At 38.1% G+C, this 23,971-nt stretch overlaps 1 protein-coding gene across 3 annotated transcripts in view; it reads right to left on the bottom strand.

The window, feature by feature from the left end:
* Nucleotides 1-7,837: 7,837 nt before the first annotated feature.
* EVA1A (eva-1 homolog A, regulator of programmed cell death) overlaps nt 7,838-23,971 on the bottom strand; it is a 69,891-nt gene continuing 53,757 nt past the window's right edge. For all 3 annotated transcript variants that reach the window (XM_029231385.1, XM_029231384.1, XM_029231386.1), the window contains one exon: nt 7,838-9,106. In XM_029231385.1, the coding sequence (XP_029087218.1) occupies nt 8,733-9,106 (374 nt within the window). In that variant the 3' untranslated portion in view covers nt 7,838-8,732. The remainder of the gene's footprint in view (nt 9,107-23,971) is intronic.

Below are 23,971 nucleotides of genomic sequence, written 5' to 3'. Positions count from 1 at the left end.
GCGACCTGTTTAGCTTTAGCAGCTGTGGACTTTGGGGGCAAGTACATGTGGGAGTTGGCCAGGACAGAGTCTGAGATGCCCCCAAAGTGGGTCCAGAGAACTACCTAAAGGTCTTGTAAGGTCCCCTGGGGAGGCAAGGGTTGGCTGTGGCTCACTGTAGGGGCAAGGACACTTATAGCAGAGGCCCTAGGAAAATTTTATTTATTTTTTATTTTATTAAAAATTTTTTTCTTAATTTTTATTTTTCTATTTTTTATTTTATTTTACTTTTTGTTGTCTTGTTTGGGTTTTTTGCTTGCTTTCTTCTTTTTGCTATTTTTTTTGATTATTTTTCTTCTGGTTTTGTTTCTTTTTGGTTTTTATCATTTTTTGTCATTTTTGTGTTTTTTGTTTTCTTGCTTTTCTTTTTAGTTTGCTGGGGTTTTTTTATTTTTACGGTTTTGGTTTTTGAGTTCTTTTGTTTGGTTGTTTTCTTGTTTTTTGTTTCTTTGATCGTTTTCATTTGATTTTGCTGTTTTTCTGTTTGTATTTTTGTTTTTGTTTGGTTTTGTTTTTATTATATGTCTTGGGTTTTGTTTGGTTTCTTTGTTTTGTTTTGTTTTGGTTTTTCTTGTTTGTTTTTGTTATTTGTCTTGGGTTTAGTTTGCCTCTTTGTTTTATTTTCCTTTTTTTTTTTTTTTTGGTCCCTGCCACTTGACTTACAGCATCCTGGTTCCCAGGCCAGGGGTTGTGCCTGAGCCCCCAGAGTGGGAGCACCAAATCCCAGCCCCAGGGAATATTAGTCAGTGTGGTCTCTCCCAGAGGTCCCCATCTCAGCACCAAGATCTGGATCCACTGAACTGCCTGCAGGCTCCAGTGATGGACACCTCAGGCCAAACAACCAGTAAGACAGGATACAGCCCCACCCATCAGCAGACAGGCTGCCTAAATTCATACTAAGCTCACAGACACCCCAAAACACACCCCCTGTCGTGGCCCTGCCCATCAGAGGGACACAACTCAGCTCCACCCACCAGAGCACAGGAACCAGTCCCCACCACCAGGGGGGATTACACAAGTCCCTGGACCAACCTCAACCACCAGGGAGCAGACACCAGAAGCAAGAGGAACTATGACCCTGCAGCCTGTGGAAAGGAGACCACAAACACAGTAAGTTAGACAAAATGAGATGACAGTGAAATATATTGCAAACGAAGGAGCAAGTTGAAAACCCAAAAAAACAAATAAATGAAGAGGAAGTAGACAATCTACCTGAAAAAGAATTCAGAGTAATGATAATAAAGATGATCCAAGATCTCAGAAATACAGTGGAGGCATGGACTGAGATGATACAAGAAATGTTTAATATGGACATAGAAGAACTAAAAAACAAACAAACAGTGATGAACAATACAATAACTAAATGAAAAATGCACTAGAAGGAATCAATAGCAGAATAACAGGCAGAAGAATGGATAAGTGACCTGGAAGACAGGATGGTGGAAATAATTGCTGAGGAGCAGAATAAAGAAAAAACAAAAGAAATGAAGACAGGGATTTCCCTGTCCAGTGGTTAAGAATCCACCTTCCAATGCAGGGGATGCAGGTTTGACCCCTGGTCGGGGACTAGATCCCATATGCCATGGGGCAACTAAGCCCATGTGCCACAACTACTGAGCCTGCACACCACAACTCGAGAGCCAGTGTGCCGCAACTACTGAGCCCACATGCTCTGGAGCCCATGCACCACAACTAAAGAGCCCGCGCACCACAACTACTCAGCGTACGCATGCTGGAGCCCATGGGCCACAACTAGAGAAGCGCGCACACCACAATGAAGAACCCGTGTGCCACAATGAAATATCCCACGTGTCACAACTAAGACCTAATGCAGCCAAGTAAATAAATGAATAAATAAATAAATTTTTTTTTAAAAAGAAATGAGGACAGTCTCAGAGACCTCTGGGATAACATTAAATGCACCAACATTTGAATTATAGGGATCTCAGAAGAACAGAAAGAGAAAGGGTCTGAGAAAATATTTGAAGTGATTATAGTTGAAAACTCTCCTAACATGGGAAAGGAAACAACCAACCACATCCAGGAAGTGCAGAGAATCCCGTACATGATAAACCCAAGAAGAAACATGCAGAGACACATATTAATCAAACTAAAGAAAGTTAAATACAAAGAAAAAATATTAAAAGCAGCAAGGGAAAACAAACAAAAAACATGGAAGGCAATCTCCATAAGGTTATCAGCTGATTTTTCAGCAGAAACTTTGCAGGCCAGAAGGGAATGGCAAGATATATTTAAAGTGATGAAAGGGAAAAGCTGACAACCAAGACTACTCTACCCAGCAAAGACCTCATTCAAAGGAGAAATCAAAAGCTTTACAGACAAGGAAAAGTTAAGAGAATACAGCACCACTAAACCAGCTTTACAACAAATGCTAAAGGAACTTCTCTAGGTGGAAAAGACAAAAGAAGAAGACCTATAAAAACAAACCCAAAACAATTAAGAAAATGTCAATAGGAGCATTCATATCAATAATTACCTTAAATGTAAATGGATTAAGGGCTCCAACCAAAAGACACAGACTGGCTGAATGGATACAAGAACAAGACCTGTATATATGCTGTCTACAAGAAACCCACTTCAGACCTAGGGACACATGCAGACTGAAAGTTAGGGGATGGGAAAACATTACTCCCTGCAAACTGAAATCAAAAGAAAGCCGGAATAGCAATATCAGACAAAATAGACTTTAAAATAAAGACTGTTAGAAGAGACAAGGAGGACACTACATAATGATCAAGGGATCAATCCAAGAAGAAGACATAACAATTCTAAACATGTTACTAAATAGTCAATGGATCACTGAAGAAATCAAAGAGAAAATCCAAAAAATACCTAGAGACAAATGACAATGAAAACACAACAATCGAAAACCTATGGCATGCAGCAAAAGCAGTTCTAATAGGGAAGTTATAGCAATACAATCCTACCTCAAGAAACAAGGAAAAGGACTTTCATGGTGGCACACTAGTTAAGAATCTGCCTGACAATACAGGGGACATGGGTTTGAACCCTGGTCCAGGAAGATCCCACATGCTGTGCAGCAACTAAGCCTGGGCACCACAACTACTGAGCCTGCACTCTAGAGCCCGCAAGCCACAACTACTGAGCCTGTGCACCACAGTTACTGAAGTCTGTGTGCCCTAGAGCCCATGCACCACAACTACTGAGCCCACGTGCTGAAACTACTGAAATCCATGTACACTAGGGCCTGCATGCTGCAACTACTGAGCCCAGGTGCTGCAACTACTGAAGCCTGTGCACCTAGAGCCTCTGCTCTGCAACAAGAGAAGCAACTGCAATGAGAAGCCCACAGACCGCAACGAAGAGTAACTCCCACTTGCCACAACTAGAGAAAGCCCGCATGCAGCAATGAAGACCCAACGCAGCCAAAAGAAACCCAAACAAACAAGAAAATTTTCAAATAAACAACTATCCTTACACCTAAAGCAACTAGAGAAAGAAGAACAAAAAAAATCCAAAGTTAGTACAAGGAAAGAAGTCATGAAGATCAGACCAGAAATAAATGAAATGGAGACAAAGAAAACAATAGCAAAGATCAATGAAACTAAAAGCTGATTCTTTGAGAAGATAAACAAAATTGATAAACCTTTAGCCAGACTCATCAAGAATAAAAGGGAGAGGATGCAAATCAATGACATTGGAAATGAAAAAGAAGTTACAATGGACACCACAGAAATACAAAGGATCATAAGATATTACTACAAGCAATAATGTGCCAATAAAATGGACAACCTAGAAGAAATGGACAAATTCTTAGAAAGATACAACCTTCCAAGGCCGAACCAGGAAGAAATAGAAAATATGAACAGACGAATCACAAGTACTGAAATTGAAACTGTGACTAAAAATCTTCCAAAAGGGACTACCTTGGTGGTCCAGTGGTTAAGAATCTTCCTTCCAATGTAGGAGACGTGGGTTCAATCCCTAGTCGGGGAACTAAGATCCCACATGCCGTGGGGCAAATAAGCGCACATGCCACAACTACTGAGCCTGCATGTTTTTCTGCCACAACTAGAAAAGCCCACACACTGCAGCTACTGACCTCATGTACTCTAGAGCCTGTGTATCACAACTAGAGAAGCCCATGTGCCAGAACTAGAGAGAAGCCCGTGTGCCACAACAAAGACCCAGCACAGACAAAATTTTAAAAAAAACCTTACAACAAACAAAAGCCCAGGGCCAGATGGCTTCACAGGAGAGTTCTATCAAACACTTATAGAAGAGCTAATACCCATCCTTCTCAAACTCTTCCAAAAAATTACAGAGGGAGGAAGACTCCCAAGCTCATTCTACGAGGCCACCATCACCCTGATACCAAAACCAGAAAAAGCTATCACAAAAAAGAAAATTACAGGCCAATATCACTGATGAACATGGACACAAATATCCTCAACAAAATACTAATAAACCCAATCCAACAACACATTAAAAGGATCATACACCATGATCAAGTGGGGTGTATCCCAGGGATGCAAGGATTCTTCAATATATGCAAATCAATCAATATGATACACCACATCAACAAATTGAAGAATAAAAACGATATAATCATCTCAATAGATGCAGAAAAAGCTTCTGACAAAATTCAACACCATTTTTGATTAAAAAAAACTCTCCAGAAAGTGGGCATAGGAGAACCTATCTCAACATAAAAAGGCCACATATGACAAACCCACAGCAAACACCATTCTCAATGGTGAAAAACTGAAAGCCTTTCCTCTAAGATCAGGAAAAAGACAAGGATGTCCACTCTCACTGCTTTTATTCAACATAGTTTTGGAAGTCCTAGCCACGGCAATCAGAAAAGAAAAGGAAATAAAAGGAATCTAAGTTGGAAAAGAAGAAGTAAAACTGTCACTGTTTGCAGATAACATGATACTATACATAGAATATCCTAAAGATGCTACCAGAAATCTACTGGAGTTCAGCAATGAATTTGGTAAAGTTGCAGGATACAAAATTAGTACACAGAAGTCTCTTGAATTCCTATACACTAACAGTGAAAGATCAGAAAGAGAGATTAAGGAAACAATCCCATTTACCATTGCATCAAAAAGAATAAAATACCTAGGAATAAACCGACCTAAAGATGCAAAAGACCTGTACTCAGAAAACACTGATGAAAGTAATCAAAGATGTCACGAACAGATGGAGAGATGTACCATGTTCTTGGATTGGAAGAATCAATATTGTGAAAATGACTATACTACTCAAAGCATTCTACAGATTCAGTGCAATCCCTATCAAATTACCAATAGCATTTTTCACAGAATTAGAACAAAAAAATTTTACACTTTGTATGGAAAGACAAATACTCCAAATAGCAAAAGCTATCTTGAGAAAGAAGAATGCAGCTGGAGAAATCAGGCTCCCTGACTTCAGATTATACTACAAAACTACAGCCATCAAAACAGTATGGTACTGGAACAAACACAGAATTATAGATCAGTGGAACAGGATAGAAACTCCAGAGATAAACCCATACACCTATGGTCACCTAATCTATGACAAAGGAGGCAAGAATATACAAAGGAGAAAAGGCAGGCTCTTCAGTAAGTTGTGCTGGGAAAACAGGACAACTACATGTGAAAAAACGAAATTAGAACACTCCCTAGCACCACACACAAAAATAAACTCAAAATGGATTAAAGACCTAAATGTATGGCCACATACTATAAAACTCGTAGAGGAAATGTAGGCAGAACACTCTCTGACATAAATCACAGCAAGTTCTTTTTCAATACACCACCTAGAGTAATGGAAATAAAAACAAAAATAAATAAATGGGACTTAATTAAACTTAAAGGCTTTTGCACAGCAAAGGAAACCATAAACAAAACAAAAAAACAACCTTCAGAATGGGAGAATATATTTGCAAATGAAGCAACTGACAAGGGATTAATCTCCAAAATATATAAACAGCACATGCATCTCAATATCAAGAAAACAAACAACCCAATCACAAAACGGGAGGAAGACCTAAATAGATATTTCTCCAAAGAAGACATACAGTGGCCAACAGACACATGAAAAGATGCTCAACATCACTAATTATTAGAGAAATGCAAATCAAAACTGCAATGAGGTATCACCTCACACTGGTCAGAACGGCCATCATCAAAAAATCTAGAAAAAATAAATGCTGGAGAGGGTGTGGAGAAAAGGGAACCCTCCTCACTGTTGGTGGGAATGTAAACTGATACAGCCACTATGAAGAACAGTATGGAGATTCCTTAAAAAACTAAAAATAGAGCTACTATATGATCCAGCAATCCCTCTCCCAGGCATATATCTGCAGAAAGCCATAATTCTAAAGGATACATGCATCCTGTTGTTCATTGCAGCACTATTTACTATAGCCAGGACATGGAAGCAACCTAAATGTTCATCGAGAGAGGAATGGATAAAGATGTAGTACATATATACAATGGAATATTACTCAGCCATAGAAAGGAACAAAATAGTGCCATTTGCAGAGAACTGGATGGACCAGATGATAGACTGTCATACAGAGTGAAGTAAGTCAGAAAGAGAAAAACAAATATTGTATAATATCACTTATATATGGAACCTAGAAAAATGGTAGAGATGAACTTATTTGCAAAGCAGAAATAGAGTCACAGATGTAGAGAACAAACTTATGGTTACCAAGCAGGGGAGCGGGGGTGGATGAATTAGGAGATTAGGGCTGACATATATACACTACTATGTATAAATTAGATAACAAATGAGAACCTAGTATATAGCACAGGGAACTCTACTCAGTGCTCTGTGGTGACCTAAATGGGAAGGAAATCGAAAAAAGAGTGGATATATTTATACGTATAACTGATTCTCTTTGCTGTACAGCAAGAAACTAACACAACAGTGTAAAGAAACTATACTCCAATAAAAATTAATTTTAAAAAATAAAAACTTTAAAAAGTGGCACAGGCCAATATAGATGGTGTTAATCTAAAGCCCAGGGGAATGGGGTGATTCTTGCACTTGTTACCAAGGGACTGAAACCACAAGGGTAAGAACCCAGATTCAGAGAGGCAGATTTAACAAGATTTTTGGCAGTTGTTACTAGCCAATGAGATCACTCAAAAAGGTATAATCAAGCCAGCCATTGAGGATTTCAAGCAAACTATTGCCCCCTTGGGAAACAGATATCTGTAACCATTCAGTTCTTAAGACAGACTTTCAAGCCCCTATCACAGATAGTGAGTTCCCAAAGTAATAGAGTGTCCAGCTGAGGAAGTCTCCCAACCGTCTTCTCAGGTATGATGACAAAGCCAATGAACTGGGGAAATCCACTAGGAAGGCTCTGGAGCATCCAGACAGGCTGACTAAGCAACCCACTGCATGGCCAGAGAAGCGATCTGACAGACTGATAGAATGCATTATTGCCGTCTATCAGGCTGGAGGATGCTGCATCCTCCTCTGTAACCCATTTCTAAATGTGGTTCAGCCTTGCCCCTCTTCCTTCCTTACCAACTTCCCCTCTCAGTATGAGGCCACCATATTATTTCTAGCCTTAGGTAAGTCTTCTATTCCTCTATCAGCTTAACAATCACTCAACTATTCTGTAATCATAACAGAAACATACAGAAAATGAAAAGCCCCTAGGGGCCATTTCTCCATTCTCCAGTTTCTCACAATTCTCCAGCTATTTGAAGGGCCTGGCAAAAGACCATACCCAACTATATAAAAGGGCTGCTGTTTAGGGTAAGTGTAACCACAGATATCAACATAAAACAGAAAAAGATCTTATGTAACATTTATTTTTTATCCCAACTTAATTTTGGCTTTATTCCTCACCTCCCATTCCCATTCTTTTATTAGAAATCCAAACGGGATTTTTTTTAAAACAAATTGTTTAAAATCATGATTACCTAGAGTCATAACAAAATTTTCTTCTCTCCAAAAGGGGGAAAAACACAGCTTTTATTCTTGTGCTGCATTTTCAAATGCATGTAGCATTAATTGCATGTTAATATATTCTTTATAAGCTATTTAAAATAAAACCTTCATCCTTTGAGGTTATTGACATTTTTCTAGTTCACTGACACATCTCCTATAATACATTATTCATTTTCATGAGTGAAGTGGGAACTTTAATAAAAAATAGGATTTTAATCCCTGAGGTTGCCATTGCAACACAAGATTGAAAGAATAGACCTTAAACAATAAGCACTGATCAGGCTATCTGGATCAAAATCACCTCCATAGCATGGAGTCATTTAGAAAGTTGCATTTACTGGGTTAAGTTAACCCTGCTCTTCCTAGCCCTCATGCTGTAATAATATTTCCTTTTGTAAAGAAATAACACATAGCAATGAAGTCTGCAGAAACTTCTGAGATCCTCAGAAATCAAGAGAAACCACAAGTTCCATTTCTCTACTCTCCATCCACATTGCTGGAGAAGGGTTTTCAGCACCATTCCAAGACCTGGAAAAGTTGATGAACCAACTTGTTTTTTCTACTTCTCCATAAATTTAGTAAAAAGGGAGAAATCAGTCCTCCTGGCTAGAAAATGGGAATGTCCTGCTTATCTCTGCCACCATAACATTAGCAGAGCTGCGTTCAACTCTTTGTGCCCGCCCTCCTTGTGGAACCCTTTCTCTACCAGGCGGCTAACAGTGGGGTGTGGATTCCTGCTCCTGTCCCTAGTAGTAGCGGTTCAGGCTCCTGGTGCCAGGAACCTCGGGCTGGCCATTCATCCAAATCTCCCTGATGATGCGTTCCCGCTCCTCTAGCCGCTGGGCACGCTCCAGCTCCTCCGCTGAGGTGAAGACGTTCTTGTTCAAAGTCCTCTCGAAGCGACGATGTCTCCTGACTGAGATGTCAGATGCCGTGTAGGAGCTGCCATCCTCGCTGTCGCTGCTGTTGCTGCTGCTTTCTTGGTCCTGCAGGAACTTCTTCTGGGGATGCTGCCGGCAGTCTGTGTGGCAAGAGATCCTCATCACCAGGGCAGCTACGGTGAGGACCAGCCCGATGCACACACCAGAGACAAAGTACAGGGCTGCTCGCTCAGGATTTTCTGGAGGAGGAGGAAGAAGAGAACATTTGAGAGATGACCACTATATATGCAGAGAGCAAATATGACTCCAGCACAGGGTGCACGCCTCTCACCAGACCTCAAAGCTTTGATGGTTACAAATATTGCCTTTCCACGTGACAAACTGCATAATGTTTTTAAAATATAATTTTCAACAAATGGTGAATGTGGGTAAAGAGTGTATGGAATTCTCTTACTATTCCTGTAACTTAACTTCAAAATTATTTCAAAATGAAAAGTTAAAAAGAAAATATTATTTAGCATTTACTAGAAGCAAGTAACTGTGCCATTTGCTTATACCAGAAAAATCTTTGCTTCTGAATTTGCTCCTGCAACCCCCTGAATTACCTTTTAATCATAGTTGTAGGTAACTTCTGAGATGACCCCCCACCTCTTGGTATTCATACTCTTATGCAAGCCCTTCCCTCCAAGGGCTGGACATAGTGGGCTGGACCTAGTGACTTACTTCTAACAAAAGTGATGGATGACTCGAGATCAGGGAACCCAAGACTGACTTCTAACTTACTCATGCTCTCTCTCTCTTACTTACTCACTTGCTTGCTCTGATGCAGTCAGTTCCCATGCTATGATCTGTACTACAGAGAGGACTGCATAGGGAGGAACTAAGGGTGGCCTCTAACAGCCTTCAAAGCTTGGAAGTGTATGAATATGTTTTGTGTATTTTATATTTTATTTTGCTTAGCTGTATTTTTAAGTATTCTATTCTCACTGACATTACTTTTGTAATAAATAACGTTATTTTACTGGAATTTAAAATTTTGAAGTGAATCCTCTCCTGGTAGAGCATTGAGGTGGCCACAACCCTGGTCATGCAGCAGCCTTGTGGGACACCTTGAACCAGAGAACCCAGCTATGCCAATCCCAGATTCCTGACTTACAGAAACAGAGAGATAATTAATATGTGTTGTTTTGAGGTACAGATGGTCCCTGAATTGCAATGGCTAGACTTATGATTTTTTAACTTTACAATTTAGTGAAAGCAATATGCACTCAAGTAGAAATTATACTTCTAATTTAAAATTTTGATCTTTCCCTGTGCTATCAATATGCGGTACAATACTCTTTTCTGATGCTGGGCAGCAGCAGTGAGCTGTACTCCCAGTCAGCCACATGATCACTTAAGCCATTCTGAACGTAGACAACCATTCAGTTTTTCACTTTCAGTACAGTAGTCAATAAATTACATGAGATATTAAAGACTTTATTAAAAAATAGGGTTTGCGTTAGATGATTTTGCCCAACTGCAGATTAATGTAAGTGTTCTGAACACATTTGAGGTAGGTTAGGCCAAGCTATGATGTTCCACAGGTTAGGTGTATTAAATGCATTTTTGTCAATATCAAAAGAAAAATCCCAATCAAACAATGGGTAGAAGACCTAAATGAGACACTTCTCCAAAGAAGACCTTCAGATGGCCAAGAGGCACATGAAAAGATGCTCAACATCACTAATTATCAGAGATATAATTACATTGACATATCACCTCACACCAGTCAGAATGGCCATCATCAAAATGTCTACAAACAATAAATGCTGGAAAGGGTGTGGAGAAAAGGGAACCCTCCTACACTGTTGGTGGGAATGTAAATTGGTACAGCTACTATGGAGAACAGTATGGAAGTTCCTTAAAAAACTAAAAATAGAGCTACCAATGAATCAGCAATCCCACTCCTGGGCATATATCTGGAGAAAACCATGGTTCGAAACGATACATGCACCCCAATGTTCATTGCAGTGCTGCTTATAATAGCCAAGACTTGGAAGCAACCTACATGTCCATTGACCGACGAATGGATATATATATATATATATATACACACACACATACACACACACACACACACACACACAATGGAATATTACTCAATCATTACAAAGAATGAAATAATGCCATTTGCAGCAATATGGATGGACTTGGAGATTATCATACTAAGTAAAGTTAAGTCAGACAGAGAAAAGACAAATATATGATATCGCTTATGTGTAGAAGCAAAAAAATACGATACAAATGAGCTTATTTACAAAACAGAAACAGACTCACAGACTTAGAAAAAAACTTATGGTTACTAAAGGGGAAAGGTAGAGGGGAGGGATAAATTGGAAGTGTGGGAATGACATATACAAATTACTATATTTAAAATAGATAACCAACAAGGACCTCCTGTATAGCACAGGGAACTCTGGTTAATATTCCACAATAACCTAAATGGGAAAAGAATTTGAAAAAGGATAGATATATGTATACATATAACTGAATCACTTTGCTGTACACCTGAATCTGATACAACATTGTAAATCAACTATAGTCCAATACAAAATAAAATTTTTTTTAAATGCATTTTTGACATGATATTTTAAATTTACAATGGGTAGGTTGAGGAAGATCTGTAATTTGCTGTGCAGCAATAGATAACTTATACAATCACAGATTGAAAGCCAGTGTGGGCATTTTTGCAAACACTCGTCAGGTTAATTTGTGGGGGAGTAATTTAAGCCCTTTTGTGGTGAGAGAAGAAAATAATCATTCTGCTGATATGTAATATACTTAGTGGGCCCAGTGATGATCCCTGTATGATGTGTTCAACAGAATGAGAGCCTCTGAATGAAGAGCTCTCACCTTCTACATGTCAGAGCACTGGGACATGCCTGGCCTTGAGTCAAAGGGCATGGTCAATCTGACCAGACCCAAGATTGACATCAGTAAATTAGATCCATAATCTATATTCACCTGTAAGTATGAATCAAAATGTATATATTGTTTTGTGGGTTTTTAAAGAATACAAGTGGAATCATACATGATTTATATTTGCTTTTTAAATTTAAGAATATTTCTTAGAGAGGTTTCAACATATGTCAACAGTATTCTTTCTGACTGCTGCATATTTTTCTGTAGTATAGACATCAAAGTTTAACCTTTTCCTTGTTGATAGCATATAAATTGTTTCCTATTTTTCACTATTACAATCAATGCTAAAGTCAGTATCTTTTTGTCCTTGTATATATCTCTTTATGCATTGCAGAATTATTTCTACAGTTTAGTTAATCTAGAAACAGAACAGCTGTATCAAAGGGCTTAGGCATTTTCAGGTTTTATACGTTTCAAATTGTACCCAAAAAAGGTTCTATCAGTCTGAACACAGCATACTGAACACATGTGTTTATGATCCCTCCTTCTCTCTGAAACCTCCACTGAAATGACAGTGATGTGAGTAAAATAGATACAAAGTATAGGTACAAAGAAAAGAATAGAGAAGAAAATAGAAAACACGAATAGTCCAATGTTTACTGCAAGGGAAGAAATGTATGCATATGATTGAATACAAAAAGGGACGACGTGAAATAAAAACTGTTTAAAGAAGAAAAAAGAAAACACGGAGAGTCAACATAAGAGTAGTCAACAAACAATGAAACACAGTAAAAGGGGACTGACATTAACATCATGGTCGTGTAAGACATCCTTACTTTTTGTACAACTAATGAGGTATCTAGCCATAAACCACAGTGCCTCCGTGGGAATTGTGTGATCTAATATCATATGACAAGGGACCAGGGAGAAGTCTTGCTTACGTGTTCATCTGGTAATAGACAGACAAACACTGGTTTGGGCTACAGAATCAGCAGAGCAAGCAAACCTGCCTCAACAACTCCCAGCCGTGATTGGGGAAAACCTGGAGAGTGCTGACTTGGGCAAATACCCACAGATGAGAGAGAATTTGTAAAATTCCAGCCCCCTGGAGGTGATTAGAGCACACCACTGGAGGGAAAACACACACACACACACACATACACACACACACACATGAGTTTGAATACAGCAGAGAGGGAAAGAGGAACTTTTTCAGCTTTGCCCCTCTCCACAAGTTGACACAATAACAGACTGAACTATCCCGTGGTGACCTGTCCACAGGTGAAAAGGAGAGTACAGTGTGAGTGCCCGGCTACCCCAGCTATGCTGGATGCTGCAAGAGAAACCCATTTTTCTCCAGCAACACTAGGAGTACTGGAAACAGGACCTCTATGACTGGGGGAAGGGAGAAGATCAGAAAAGGCTAATAAGAACATCAAAAGGCGTTAAAGGGGCATGGTTCCTGCTGTCTGTGCTCAGGGCTTCAGCAGGAAGTCCACTCAAGAGCCCCTGGGAGAACATCAGCCAAGGATATCCCCACCAGCTGGTGGTTACCCCCAATGCCCCAAGTACTAAACCCACACCTCCCCTCACTCTGTGGTGGCTCCTTGTTTGCACTCAGAGATTGGCAGCAGGAGTGAGCAGGGTGAATGCAGTGCTATTAGAAAAACAGACCAGTATCTGTGGGCAAGAGAGAAAACACAAACTTGAGCTGTAGTGCTACCTTCTGGAAAACAAGAGAGATTTCCAGCAGCCAGCCAGGTGAGTTGTAAGAACCACAGAAGACATAAAAGCTTAAGAATTCTGCCACAAGAGGGAGCAAGAAGTACAGAGCAGGTGTATAAATACAAGGTCAGAGAGAACCCCAGATAGAACAGGATGAACAAACAGTATACCCTATCTGAAAGCAACTAGTAAAGATTTGAGGAGGTGTCTGAACTACAAGAAAGGGGGAGAATCAAGAAAACACATCATCACCAAAAGATAATAATCCTTCAATAACTGAACTCAAAAGCAAAAAATCTTATAATCTAGCTGATAAAGAATTCAAAATAGCTGTTTTGAGGAAACAGTGAGCTACAAGAAACAGAAGACAATTCAATAAAATCAGGAAAAAAATACATGTACAAAGTGAGAGATTTAGCAAAAAGTTAAAAACCATAAAAAGGAACCAAACAGAAATTGTGGAGCTGAAGAATTTGATGATTAAAATGAAAAATGAAACAGAGAGAATCTGCAGCAGGGTAGATCAAATGGAAGATAAAATAAGCAACCAGGAAGACAGTAATTTTGAAATAACCCAATCAGAGGTGAACATAGAAAAAAAAATGAAAAAGAGGGAAGAAAGTGTACATGATCTATGGGATTCAATCAAACACACAAATATATAGCATAACTGGAGTTCCAGAGGAGAAGAGAGGGGCAGAAAGTTTATTTAAAGAAACGCTAGCTGAGAACTTCACAAACCTAGGGAGAGTCTTAGACATCCAAGTTTATGAAACTAATAGATCATCCTACTATCTCAGTGCAAAAGACCGCCAAGAACATTATAATGAAATTGTCAAAAATCAAGGAAGAAGAGAGAATCCTTAAAAAGCCAGAGGAAGAAAGATAATAAACTTACAAAGGAACCCTCATTAGGCTATCAGAGGATTTATCAGCAGAAACGCTACAGGCCAGGAGAGAGTGGAATGACCTATTCAAATTGTTGAAAGAAAAATTGCCAGCCAAGAATACTTTACCTGGCAAAATTATCCTTCAGATATGAAGGAGAAAATATGCTAATTAGTGACATGAAAACACATTAAAGTATACAACACACTGGTAAAGGTAAATATACAATAAATATACAGTTTCAGATTTAGAAAACTCTAATTCTGTACTATGAAGCTGTGTTAACCACTTAACTGCAGTATAAAGGTTAAAGGAAAAGGGTACTAAAAATAACTGAAACCACTATAGTCTGTTAAAAAATACACAATATAAAAACTGGCCAATTGTGACATCAAAAATGTAAAGGGGTTAGTAAAATGGTGGAGGCTTTGTGATCAAAAAGCTTTCATCTTTCACCAATTAGTATGCTGTTAGCTGCGGGCTTGTCATATATTGCCTTTATTATACTGAGATATATTCCTTTTTATACCCAGTTTGAGGGTTTATCATTAAAGAAAGTTGTATTTTGTCAAACGCTTTTTCTGCATCTATTGGGATGATCAAGGAAACAGGAGATGACATCACCATCTTAAAGAGATAGCTGCATTCCCATGTTTATGGCAGCATTATTCATAATAACCAAATTATGGAAACAACCTAAGTATCTATCAACAGATGAATGGATAAAGAAAATGTGATATATATTACAGCATTATTCAGCCATAAAAGAGAAGGAGATCCTGCCATTTATAACATGGATGGACCTCAAGGGCATTATGCTAAAATGAAATAAGTCAGACAAAGGCAAATAATATATGATATCAGTAACACGTGGAATCTAAAAAAGTTGAACTCATAAAAACAGAGCAGAACACTGGTTACCAGGGGCTGTGGGGTGGAAGAACTGGGAATGTGTTGTTTAAAGGTACACGTTAGCAACTAGTAGATAAATAAGTCCTGGAGACCTAATGCACAGCATAGTCATTATAGACAACAGTATTGTGTTATAGACTTCAAAGTTGCTAAGACACTATATCTTAATTGTTCTCACCACAAAAAAAGAAGATAGTAATTATATGACGTGAAAGAGGTGTTAGCTAATGTTACAGTGGTGATCATACTGCAATACAGAAATGTATCAAAGCAACATGTTCTCACCTTAAACTTATACAATGTTCTATGTCAAATTATATCTCCTTTAAAGAAAGAAAGGAAGGGAGGGAGGGAGAGAGAGAGAAGGGAGGGAGGAAGAGAAGGGAAGGGAGAAAGAAAGAGAAAGAAAGAAAGAAAGAAAAGAAAGAGAAAGAAAGAAAAAGAAAGGAAGGAAGGAAGGAGGGAAGGAAGGAAGAAAGAAGGAAAGAAAGAATGAAAGAAAGAAGGAATGAAAGAAAGGGAGGAAGGAAGAAAGGGAGGAAGGAAGAAAGGGAGGAAGGAAGAAAGAAAAAGTAAGAAAGAAGGAAGGAAGGAAGGAAAGAAAGAAAAAGAAAGAAAGAAGGAAGGAAGAAAGAAAAAGAAAGAAAGAAAGAGAAAGAAAAAGGAAGGAAGGAAGAAGGAAAGAAAGAAAGAAAGAGAGAAAGAGAGAAAGAAAGGAGGGAGGGAGGGAAGAAAAGAAAGAAAGGGAGAGAGAAGGAAGCTGAAACTGAACTCTGTCCAGCCAATATCGAGCAAACAGATATTCAGCAAACACTGAGAGGACTGAGTGAGCTCTTTGCCTTGAGAAGCTTAACAGCCCAGCAGGGAAGGTGGCCTTATCCGTTGCAGTACCAAAGGGGAGTGCAACTATAGAAACATGAAGAAGGATTTCTGGAAATGCAAAGGTGAGTGGAAAAGCTAAGTTCAAATATGGGAATCTGAAAAGGCTTTCTAGAAAAGATGTACAAATCCATGCTTTTACCAGGGTGGAAAACCATCAGGCAGACCTGTATTTGAAGCCTCATCTCAGACTCTTCTTTTAAACAACGATAACACTACCAACTCTGCTGAATTGTGGTAAAGATATTACAGATGACAAGCATAAAGGGATTATCCCAGATCCTGGCAATAACTGATAACTTACTCTCACTCTTTATTTTGTTCCCCTCTCTCCCTCCCTTCCTTCCTTCCTTCCTTCCTTCCTTCCTTCCTTCCTTCCTTCCTTCTCTCCTTTCTCTCCCTCTCTTTCCCCCTTCCCTTCCCTCCCTCCCTCTCTCATTCCTCTATCCATCTATCTGTTTTCCTCCCTCTTTCCTTCTCTCCCTTATTCCCTTCCTTTCTTTTCTCATCCCATCCTCCCTTCCCTGTGAATTAATGTCTCTCTTTCACAACCTGCCCTCACCCCACCTATAACATAGGTTAACTTGAAGATGGTTACTGAACTGAATGTTGGAAACCACTATTCTCCCTCTAGCGTAACTAGTCCATCCTGTCCTGTCTTAACTTCCCAGATCAGAAAACATCTTTTTTTGCCTACAATTGTCTCAGACACAGATTCCCAGAGAAACCCAGTAAAAGCAACCAGAGAGGGCAAGGAGTTTTTACTGAGTCTCACTGGATCCTGAGCAGGTGACTCAGGACTGGTTTTCACAGCTGATATAATTTGTGTTGTTTCTCTTCATCATTCTTTTACAAAAATCAAACTGTAGTTCTATTGTGGTTGCTTTATCTCTCTCTGTTCCAGGTCACTTCCTCTTAGGCAATGATCTACCCTGTCTTGAGGAGATCCAGATAGCTGTTAATTGACCAAGAAGCAGAATAGAGACAGCTATTGATGGTAGTTTTCCCTCAATAAATAAAAATAAATGTATTGCTATATCTTGCTTCCTGCAGGGTCATTGTTTTCATTGGCAGGAAGAGGGCCTATGGGGAGGTCCTGGGGCTAATTTCATTTGCACCCTTGGAAGTCAGATCATGCCCAACAGACGCAGTAGGAGAGAACAGTAACACCAGTCCAGGCCAGTTCAGCTGAGGTCTGTGCAAACATAATCTTTTCCCTGCATGGACTTTCTTGTTGGTCCTACAGCTTGCAATCCCTTGAGTGGAAAAGAAAAGATTTTTTAAAATAGGCTTTAAAGAGAACAGTGTGACTTGTGTAGAATCAGGGAGTATTCAGCACAAACTCTTCTCTGAATTCTTAAGGCACTGTGAAGATGTCTCTTCATGGGATTCTGCCCCTCCCTATAGAAAAACAAAGACTCCCATTAACACTTTTGCCTTCTCTGAAATGCTGGAGAAAGCTTCCTTCCTTCTCTTTCCAGCTCTGATTTTTTCTTCCCCAGGAAGGAGTATTGGAGAATCACTGTGCCCACTAGGCTGGCTCTGGTGCTCCTTCCTTCTGGTGCTGGTTCTCCTTTGCTTTCACTTCTTTCAGCTTCCCCTCTCTTCTCCTACTCCCCCTCTCTTGCCCCCAGGCAAAAAACACCCCAGAAGAGGCCTTTCATTATTCCACCTCATCCTAATCCACCCTACTCACTTTTCTTTACCTGCAGGGGGAAAGACCTGCAGTTCTATAGCCCAGGACTCAAGGGCAGCTAGGTAGAAGGCCCTGACACATTATCTGATCTGGCTTATTTACTGGGCAAGTTGATACTGTATTCTGATGCTTTTCTGGCTCTTTGAGTATGGAAGGGAGGAGTGTAATTAGCTCCTCCAATCTAGGCACACTTTATATAGTTGTATTATAATCAGTTATGTAACCACTATATTCCCCATACAACAGTGAGAAATTTGAGAAGAGAATCCATATGATTCACTTTGGATTGCCACAGCATCCAGCCAGTGCTTTGCTCACGGTGCCTATCTCTTAAGTATTTATTGAATTAAATCATGAATACACAATTTCTAAAAGTTCAATTATTATATGTGGATAAATAGATATATGCCAGTATGGATATATGCATATATATGTGACAAATGATTTATGTATAATAATACAATATTAAAAGAGTAGGGAATAGAAAAAAACTATCAAATCACCATAATCTTACAACCTGAATATAACTACACACTATGAAGTGCAGTGAAGTGAATTTTCTTCTGTTCTTTCTCTTATATAAATTTATATTTACTTGGTTATAATCAGTTTATATACAACTTATATTTTTCTCTCTGGATATACTTTTTGTTTATTTTTAAGATGATTTTTTTAGAGCAGTTTTAGGTTCACAGCAAAATTAAGTGGAAGGTACAGAGATTTCCCATATACCTCCCAACCCCACACATGCAATAGCTTCCGCCATTATCAACATCTCCCATCAGAGCGGTACATTTGTTACACTTGGTATAATTTGGTACAATTATTATATTTGACACATGAACCTAATAGACATATAATAACCCAAAGCCCAGAGTTTATATTCGGGTTCACTCTTGGTGGTGTACCTTCTATCAGTTTCAAAAAATGTATAATAACATGTATCCATCATACACAGTATTTTCACTGCCCTAAAAATCCTCTGTGCTCCACCTATTCATTCTTCGCCCCAAGGATACACATTTCATATAATGTCTTTCTGTATTGCTCCACAGTCTCCCAGTCAATCATACTTAACAATGGCTACATAGTATTCTACCCAGTGAATGCACCATAGGCTACAAAAACAGTTTCCTACCTTTGGATACTTAGGTTGTTGCAAATTTCTTTTTTAGTAAAAATGATGGAAGGAACATTTTTGTGCTTAACACTACTTCCTTTTTTGCTTGTTTGTTTCACTTACTGCTTTTATAATGGATTCTCAGAATAGAAATCTTCATGTCAAAAGGGTATATATTTTTATACCTCTTGATACAAATTGCTAAATGAATGTTCAAAAATGGTACATTACTTTATCTTGCCAACAGCTGTGTATGAAAGTACCACTTTCACCAAACTCTCCGAAAGGGGATATTCCAACTGTTGGATTTTCTTTTTATTTTATAAGTCAATAAATGATTACTTTATTCCACAAAAATTTACTGTGAGTCAACAGTGCCTTTGGCCTAGAGACATAAAGGTTCTCAGCCTTCACCAGATTCCCATATAAATAATAGAATAATAATAATAGAAAACAGAAATTACAATACTTTCTTAAATCTCCAAATTTGTGACTATTAATTGAGTAATGTTGGTCTACTCTCCCTCATTGCTGAGACCACCTCCCTCATGCCAATCTCATAGGAAAAGTGATTCAAATTCTGGTTAAATACTACATGGTCTGCACAGCTATAGTGGCAGTTAAACATCCAAAGAATATTGGTTAAGTAAAAAAATAAATAATCCCCCAAAACTTATTCAATGAAAAAAATTACTGTAAGCAAAGTTAAATGACAAATTGGGAAAAATATTTGAAATATATAAAGAGCACCTAGAAAGAGCAAAAAAGACACCAATAAAGTAAATGGACCAAAAAAAGAAAAAAAAAAAATCGGGCTGGCCAAAAAGTTCGTTCGTGTTTTTCCATTGCATTTTACAGAAAAACCTGAAAGAACCTTTTTGCCAACCCAATATTAATAGTTCACAGAAAAGTAATGGCTCTTAAACATATGAAAAGATGCTTGCTGAAAGCACGGGTTGGCACACCATGGCTCACAAGCCAAATCTGGCCAGCTGTCTGTTTTGTTATTGGCACATAGCCATGCCCATTCATTTATGTTTTGTCTATGTCTGCTTGCATGCTACAACACAGAGTTGAGAGTTAGAATAGAAACTGTATGGCCTACAAAGCTGAAAATATTTACTATCTAGCTCTTTAAAGAAAAAGTTTCCTGACCTATGACCTAGAGAAACAAAAATTAAATAACATTTAGATATTATTTTTTATCTACCAGACTGTCAAAAATCCAACAGTTTGAAAATACTGTAACAGGGTTTTCTCATACATCTTATAAGCAGTAAATTTGTGAAACTCTTTAAATGCCAATTTGGTAATACTTATCATAAATAATAATTATTGTACACTTGATCCAGCAATTCTACTTTTGAGAATTTATTCTACAAATGCACTTGAACACATATGTATGCCATGGTTATTTATTGCAGGCTTGTTGTCCTGTTTGAAAAGATTTGAACCGTTCCCACTGGCCATGACTGGTTAAACTATGATTCATCTGTACAATGGAACAGTGTGTAGTTGTCTAAAAGAATGAGGAAGCTCTCTATACATTGATATTAAATACAATATTTTCAAAATACATTTTTCAGTGAAAAAAGTGAAGTACAAACCTGTGTATAACAGTGGGGAAGGTGAGACTGTATGCTTATATTTTCTTATATCTGCACAAAGAACTCTGGAAAGATGCAGAGAAGCCTGGTATGGATCAAATTTGGGGACTAGAAGTAGGAGACAGCTCTGGAGTAAGACCTCTTACTGCATGTCATTTTGTATTGTTTGATCACTGAGCAATATTCATTCACTAACTTGTTGAGCATCTAATAGGTGCCAGGCACTATTCTAGATGCTGAGGATATGGCAGTAAATAAATGAAAAACAAATCTCTGTGCTCTTGGGAGTTTACATTCTAGTAAGCTAGTAAGGAGATGGATGATAAACAAGATAAATAAATAAAATAGGTGGTATGTTAGGTGGTGATAAGGAGAAAACAGAAAAAATAGGAAGGAAGATATGATATGTTAAATGTGTGCTGGAGGGAAGGAGATAGACAAAGTGACCAAAAGGAATCTCACTGAGAAGGTGATTTTTAAAGAAAAATCTAAAAAGAATGGAAGAGTGAGGCTGGAGAATGTATTATCAATTCAAAACATTAAATTAAAAAGAGCAATCATTCAGCTTAATCTTTCTAACAACCTTCCTAGAAGTTATTAATGAGGTTATTACTATTAATGAGATTATCCTCATTTTAAATTGTTATATTATGATACCAAGGGGTTGCTTTCAAGTAGTTAGAACAAGAAGTGTTTACTGCTCCAATCCAAGTGCTGAGATAGAGGAAACCAAACATGTGTAGGGAGAACACATGGATGATTCTTAGGTGGATGGGCACCTAAGCCAGAGTAGGGAATAAGGGGAGAAGATGACTGAGAGAACTTTAAAGACTGGGAAGGAGTTAGCCAGTCCAAGACTGAATGGAAGAGTTCCTGGATAAGGAAATAACTGTGCAAAAGAGATGAGAAAAAGCTAGGCAGGTGGTTTAGAATAGTTGAAGTGAGGCCTTGCTCAGGGAGGACTATAATTAAATAAGAGCATGGAGAAGTCAAGGTTAGACAATAAAAGCCCTGGTAAGCCACATAAAAAACTGCATATTGGAGTACCTCAAACCATCCCTAAGTCCGTTGCCTCTTGCTTGTCTCTATTCTAGCATGTTTTCTAAACCTTGGCATGACCTACATCTTGAAAAGTTAATTCTTTGTCATAGGGGTTGTCCTATGCATTGTAGTATGTTTCTCCACCCACTAGATGATACTAGCAGGAACCCTCACCTGTTGTTATAGCCAAAAATGTGTCCAGACATAGGCAGAAATTCCCCTACCGTGCAAAATCACCCCTACCGTGCAAAATCACCCCTGATTATGAACCACTGGTCTGGAAGTTGAAAAGGCTAGAATTCTCATTTTTCCAGCCTCTCTTACACCTAGAAATGGCCATATGACACAGGTCTAGCCTATGAAACATGAGATGAGGTCGGCTGGAACCTCCTTCCTTTTTCATATGTCTTTCAATCTTGAATCAAAAGGCAAGAGCAACAGCAGCCATTTTGCAGCCATGAGATGACAAGCATAAAAAAAAGGTCATGAGAATCACAGAGAATCTGGCCCCTACATTTTTGAGCTAATGCTAGCAACCACCTACCTTGAGACTTCTTGTTATGTGGGTAAGATAACTCCTATGTGTTTAGGCCACCAAATTGAAGGTTTCTACTATTTGCAGCTGACAACAACTCTAACTGTTAAACCATAAAAAAGTGTTTGGATTTTATCCTTGATACAACGAGGATCCACAAAGAGATTCTAAAAAGTAGAAAGAATTGCATCATCACACCTACATTTTAGAAACATCGTTTCACTACAAAACACGGATTGGAGGTTGGTAGACCATAGAAAATGCCATTATGGCAAAGCAGGCAAAAACATGAATGAGCTTAAACCAACTCAGTTACAGTGGGAATAAAGTAGAAGGGAGGCATTTCAGGGACATTGAAAGGTGAAATGGACCAACTGTAAGTGATTGGATATGGGCAGTGAAGAAGATGCATCAAAGGCTAAAAATCATATTTCTAGTATAGGTGATGCCCTAGATGGTAAACAAAATAAGGAGTATATTTAATTTGCAAACAATGCTACTGATAAGGGATTGATTTCCAAAATATACAAACAGCTCATACAGCTTAATATCAAAAAAACAAAAACCCAATCAAAAAACGGGCAGAAGACCTAAATAGACATTTCTCCAAAGAAGACATACAGATGGCCAACAAACACATGAAAAGATACTCCACATCACTAATTATTAGAGAAGTGCAAATCAAAACTCTAATGAGGTATTACCTCACACCAGTCAGAATGGCCATCATTAAAAATAATAAATGCTGGAGAGAGTGTGGAGAAAAAAGAACCCTCCTACGCTGTTGATGAGAATGTTAGTTGGTGCAGCCACTATGGAGAGCATTATGGAGGTTCCTTAAAAAACTAAAAATAGTTACCATGTGATCCTGCAATCCCACTCTTGGGCATATATCCGGAGAAAACTCTAGTCAAAAAGATATATGCACCCCAATGTTCATAGCAGCACTATTTACAATAGCCAAGACATGGAAGCAACCTAAATGTCCACTGACAGATGAATGGATAAAGATGTGGTATATATATATACATATATATATATGTATATATATATACACGATGGGATATCACTCAGCCATAAATAAAGAATGAAATTATGCTATTTGCAGCAACATGGATGGACCTAGAAATCATCATACTAGTGAAGCAAATCAGAAAGAGAAAGACAAATATATGATATCACTTATATGTGGAATCTAAAAAAATGATACAAATGAACTTATTTACAAAACAGAAATAGACTCACAGACATAGAAAACAAACTTATTACCAAAGGGGAAAGGTGGGGAGGAATAAATGAGAAGTCTGGGATTAACATATACACACTACTATATATAAAATAGGTAAACAACAAGGTCCTACTGTATAGCACAGGGAACTATACTCAATATCTTGTGATAACCTATAATGGAAAAGAATCTGAAAAAGAATATATATATATATTCTTTTTATATATATAAAATATATACATTCTTTTACATGTAAAAGCATATATTTAAATATATATTTTTTATATATTACGTATATTACACATATAATATATATATATCTGAATCACTTTACTGTATACTTGAAACTAACACAAAATTGTAAATTAACTATAGTTCAATTTTTAAAAAAGAAGCATATTTAAAGGGAACAATATTCCATTCCAGGTCAGGTTCAATTTGAAACACTTATGGCACATCTAAGTGGTAACGTTCAGGTCATTTAGATACTCAGCTAGAGAAGTCAGAAAAGAGTAAGGCAGTGGTAATTTTATATATATATATATATATATATATATATATATATATAT

Source organism: Monodon monoceros, unplaced genomic scaffold (genome assembly GCF_005190385.1).
Source record: "Monodon monoceros isolate NGI ecotype Baffin Bay Population unplaced genomic scaffold, NGI_Narwhal_1 Super_Scaffold_19, whole genome shotgun sequence".
NCBI classification, from domain to species: Eukaryota; Metazoa; Chordata; class Mammalia; order Artiodactyla; family Monodontidae; genus Monodon; species Monodon monoceros.
Note: the sequence above shows the minus strand (reverse complement) of the source record. Positions and strands in the feature narration are given on the sequence as shown.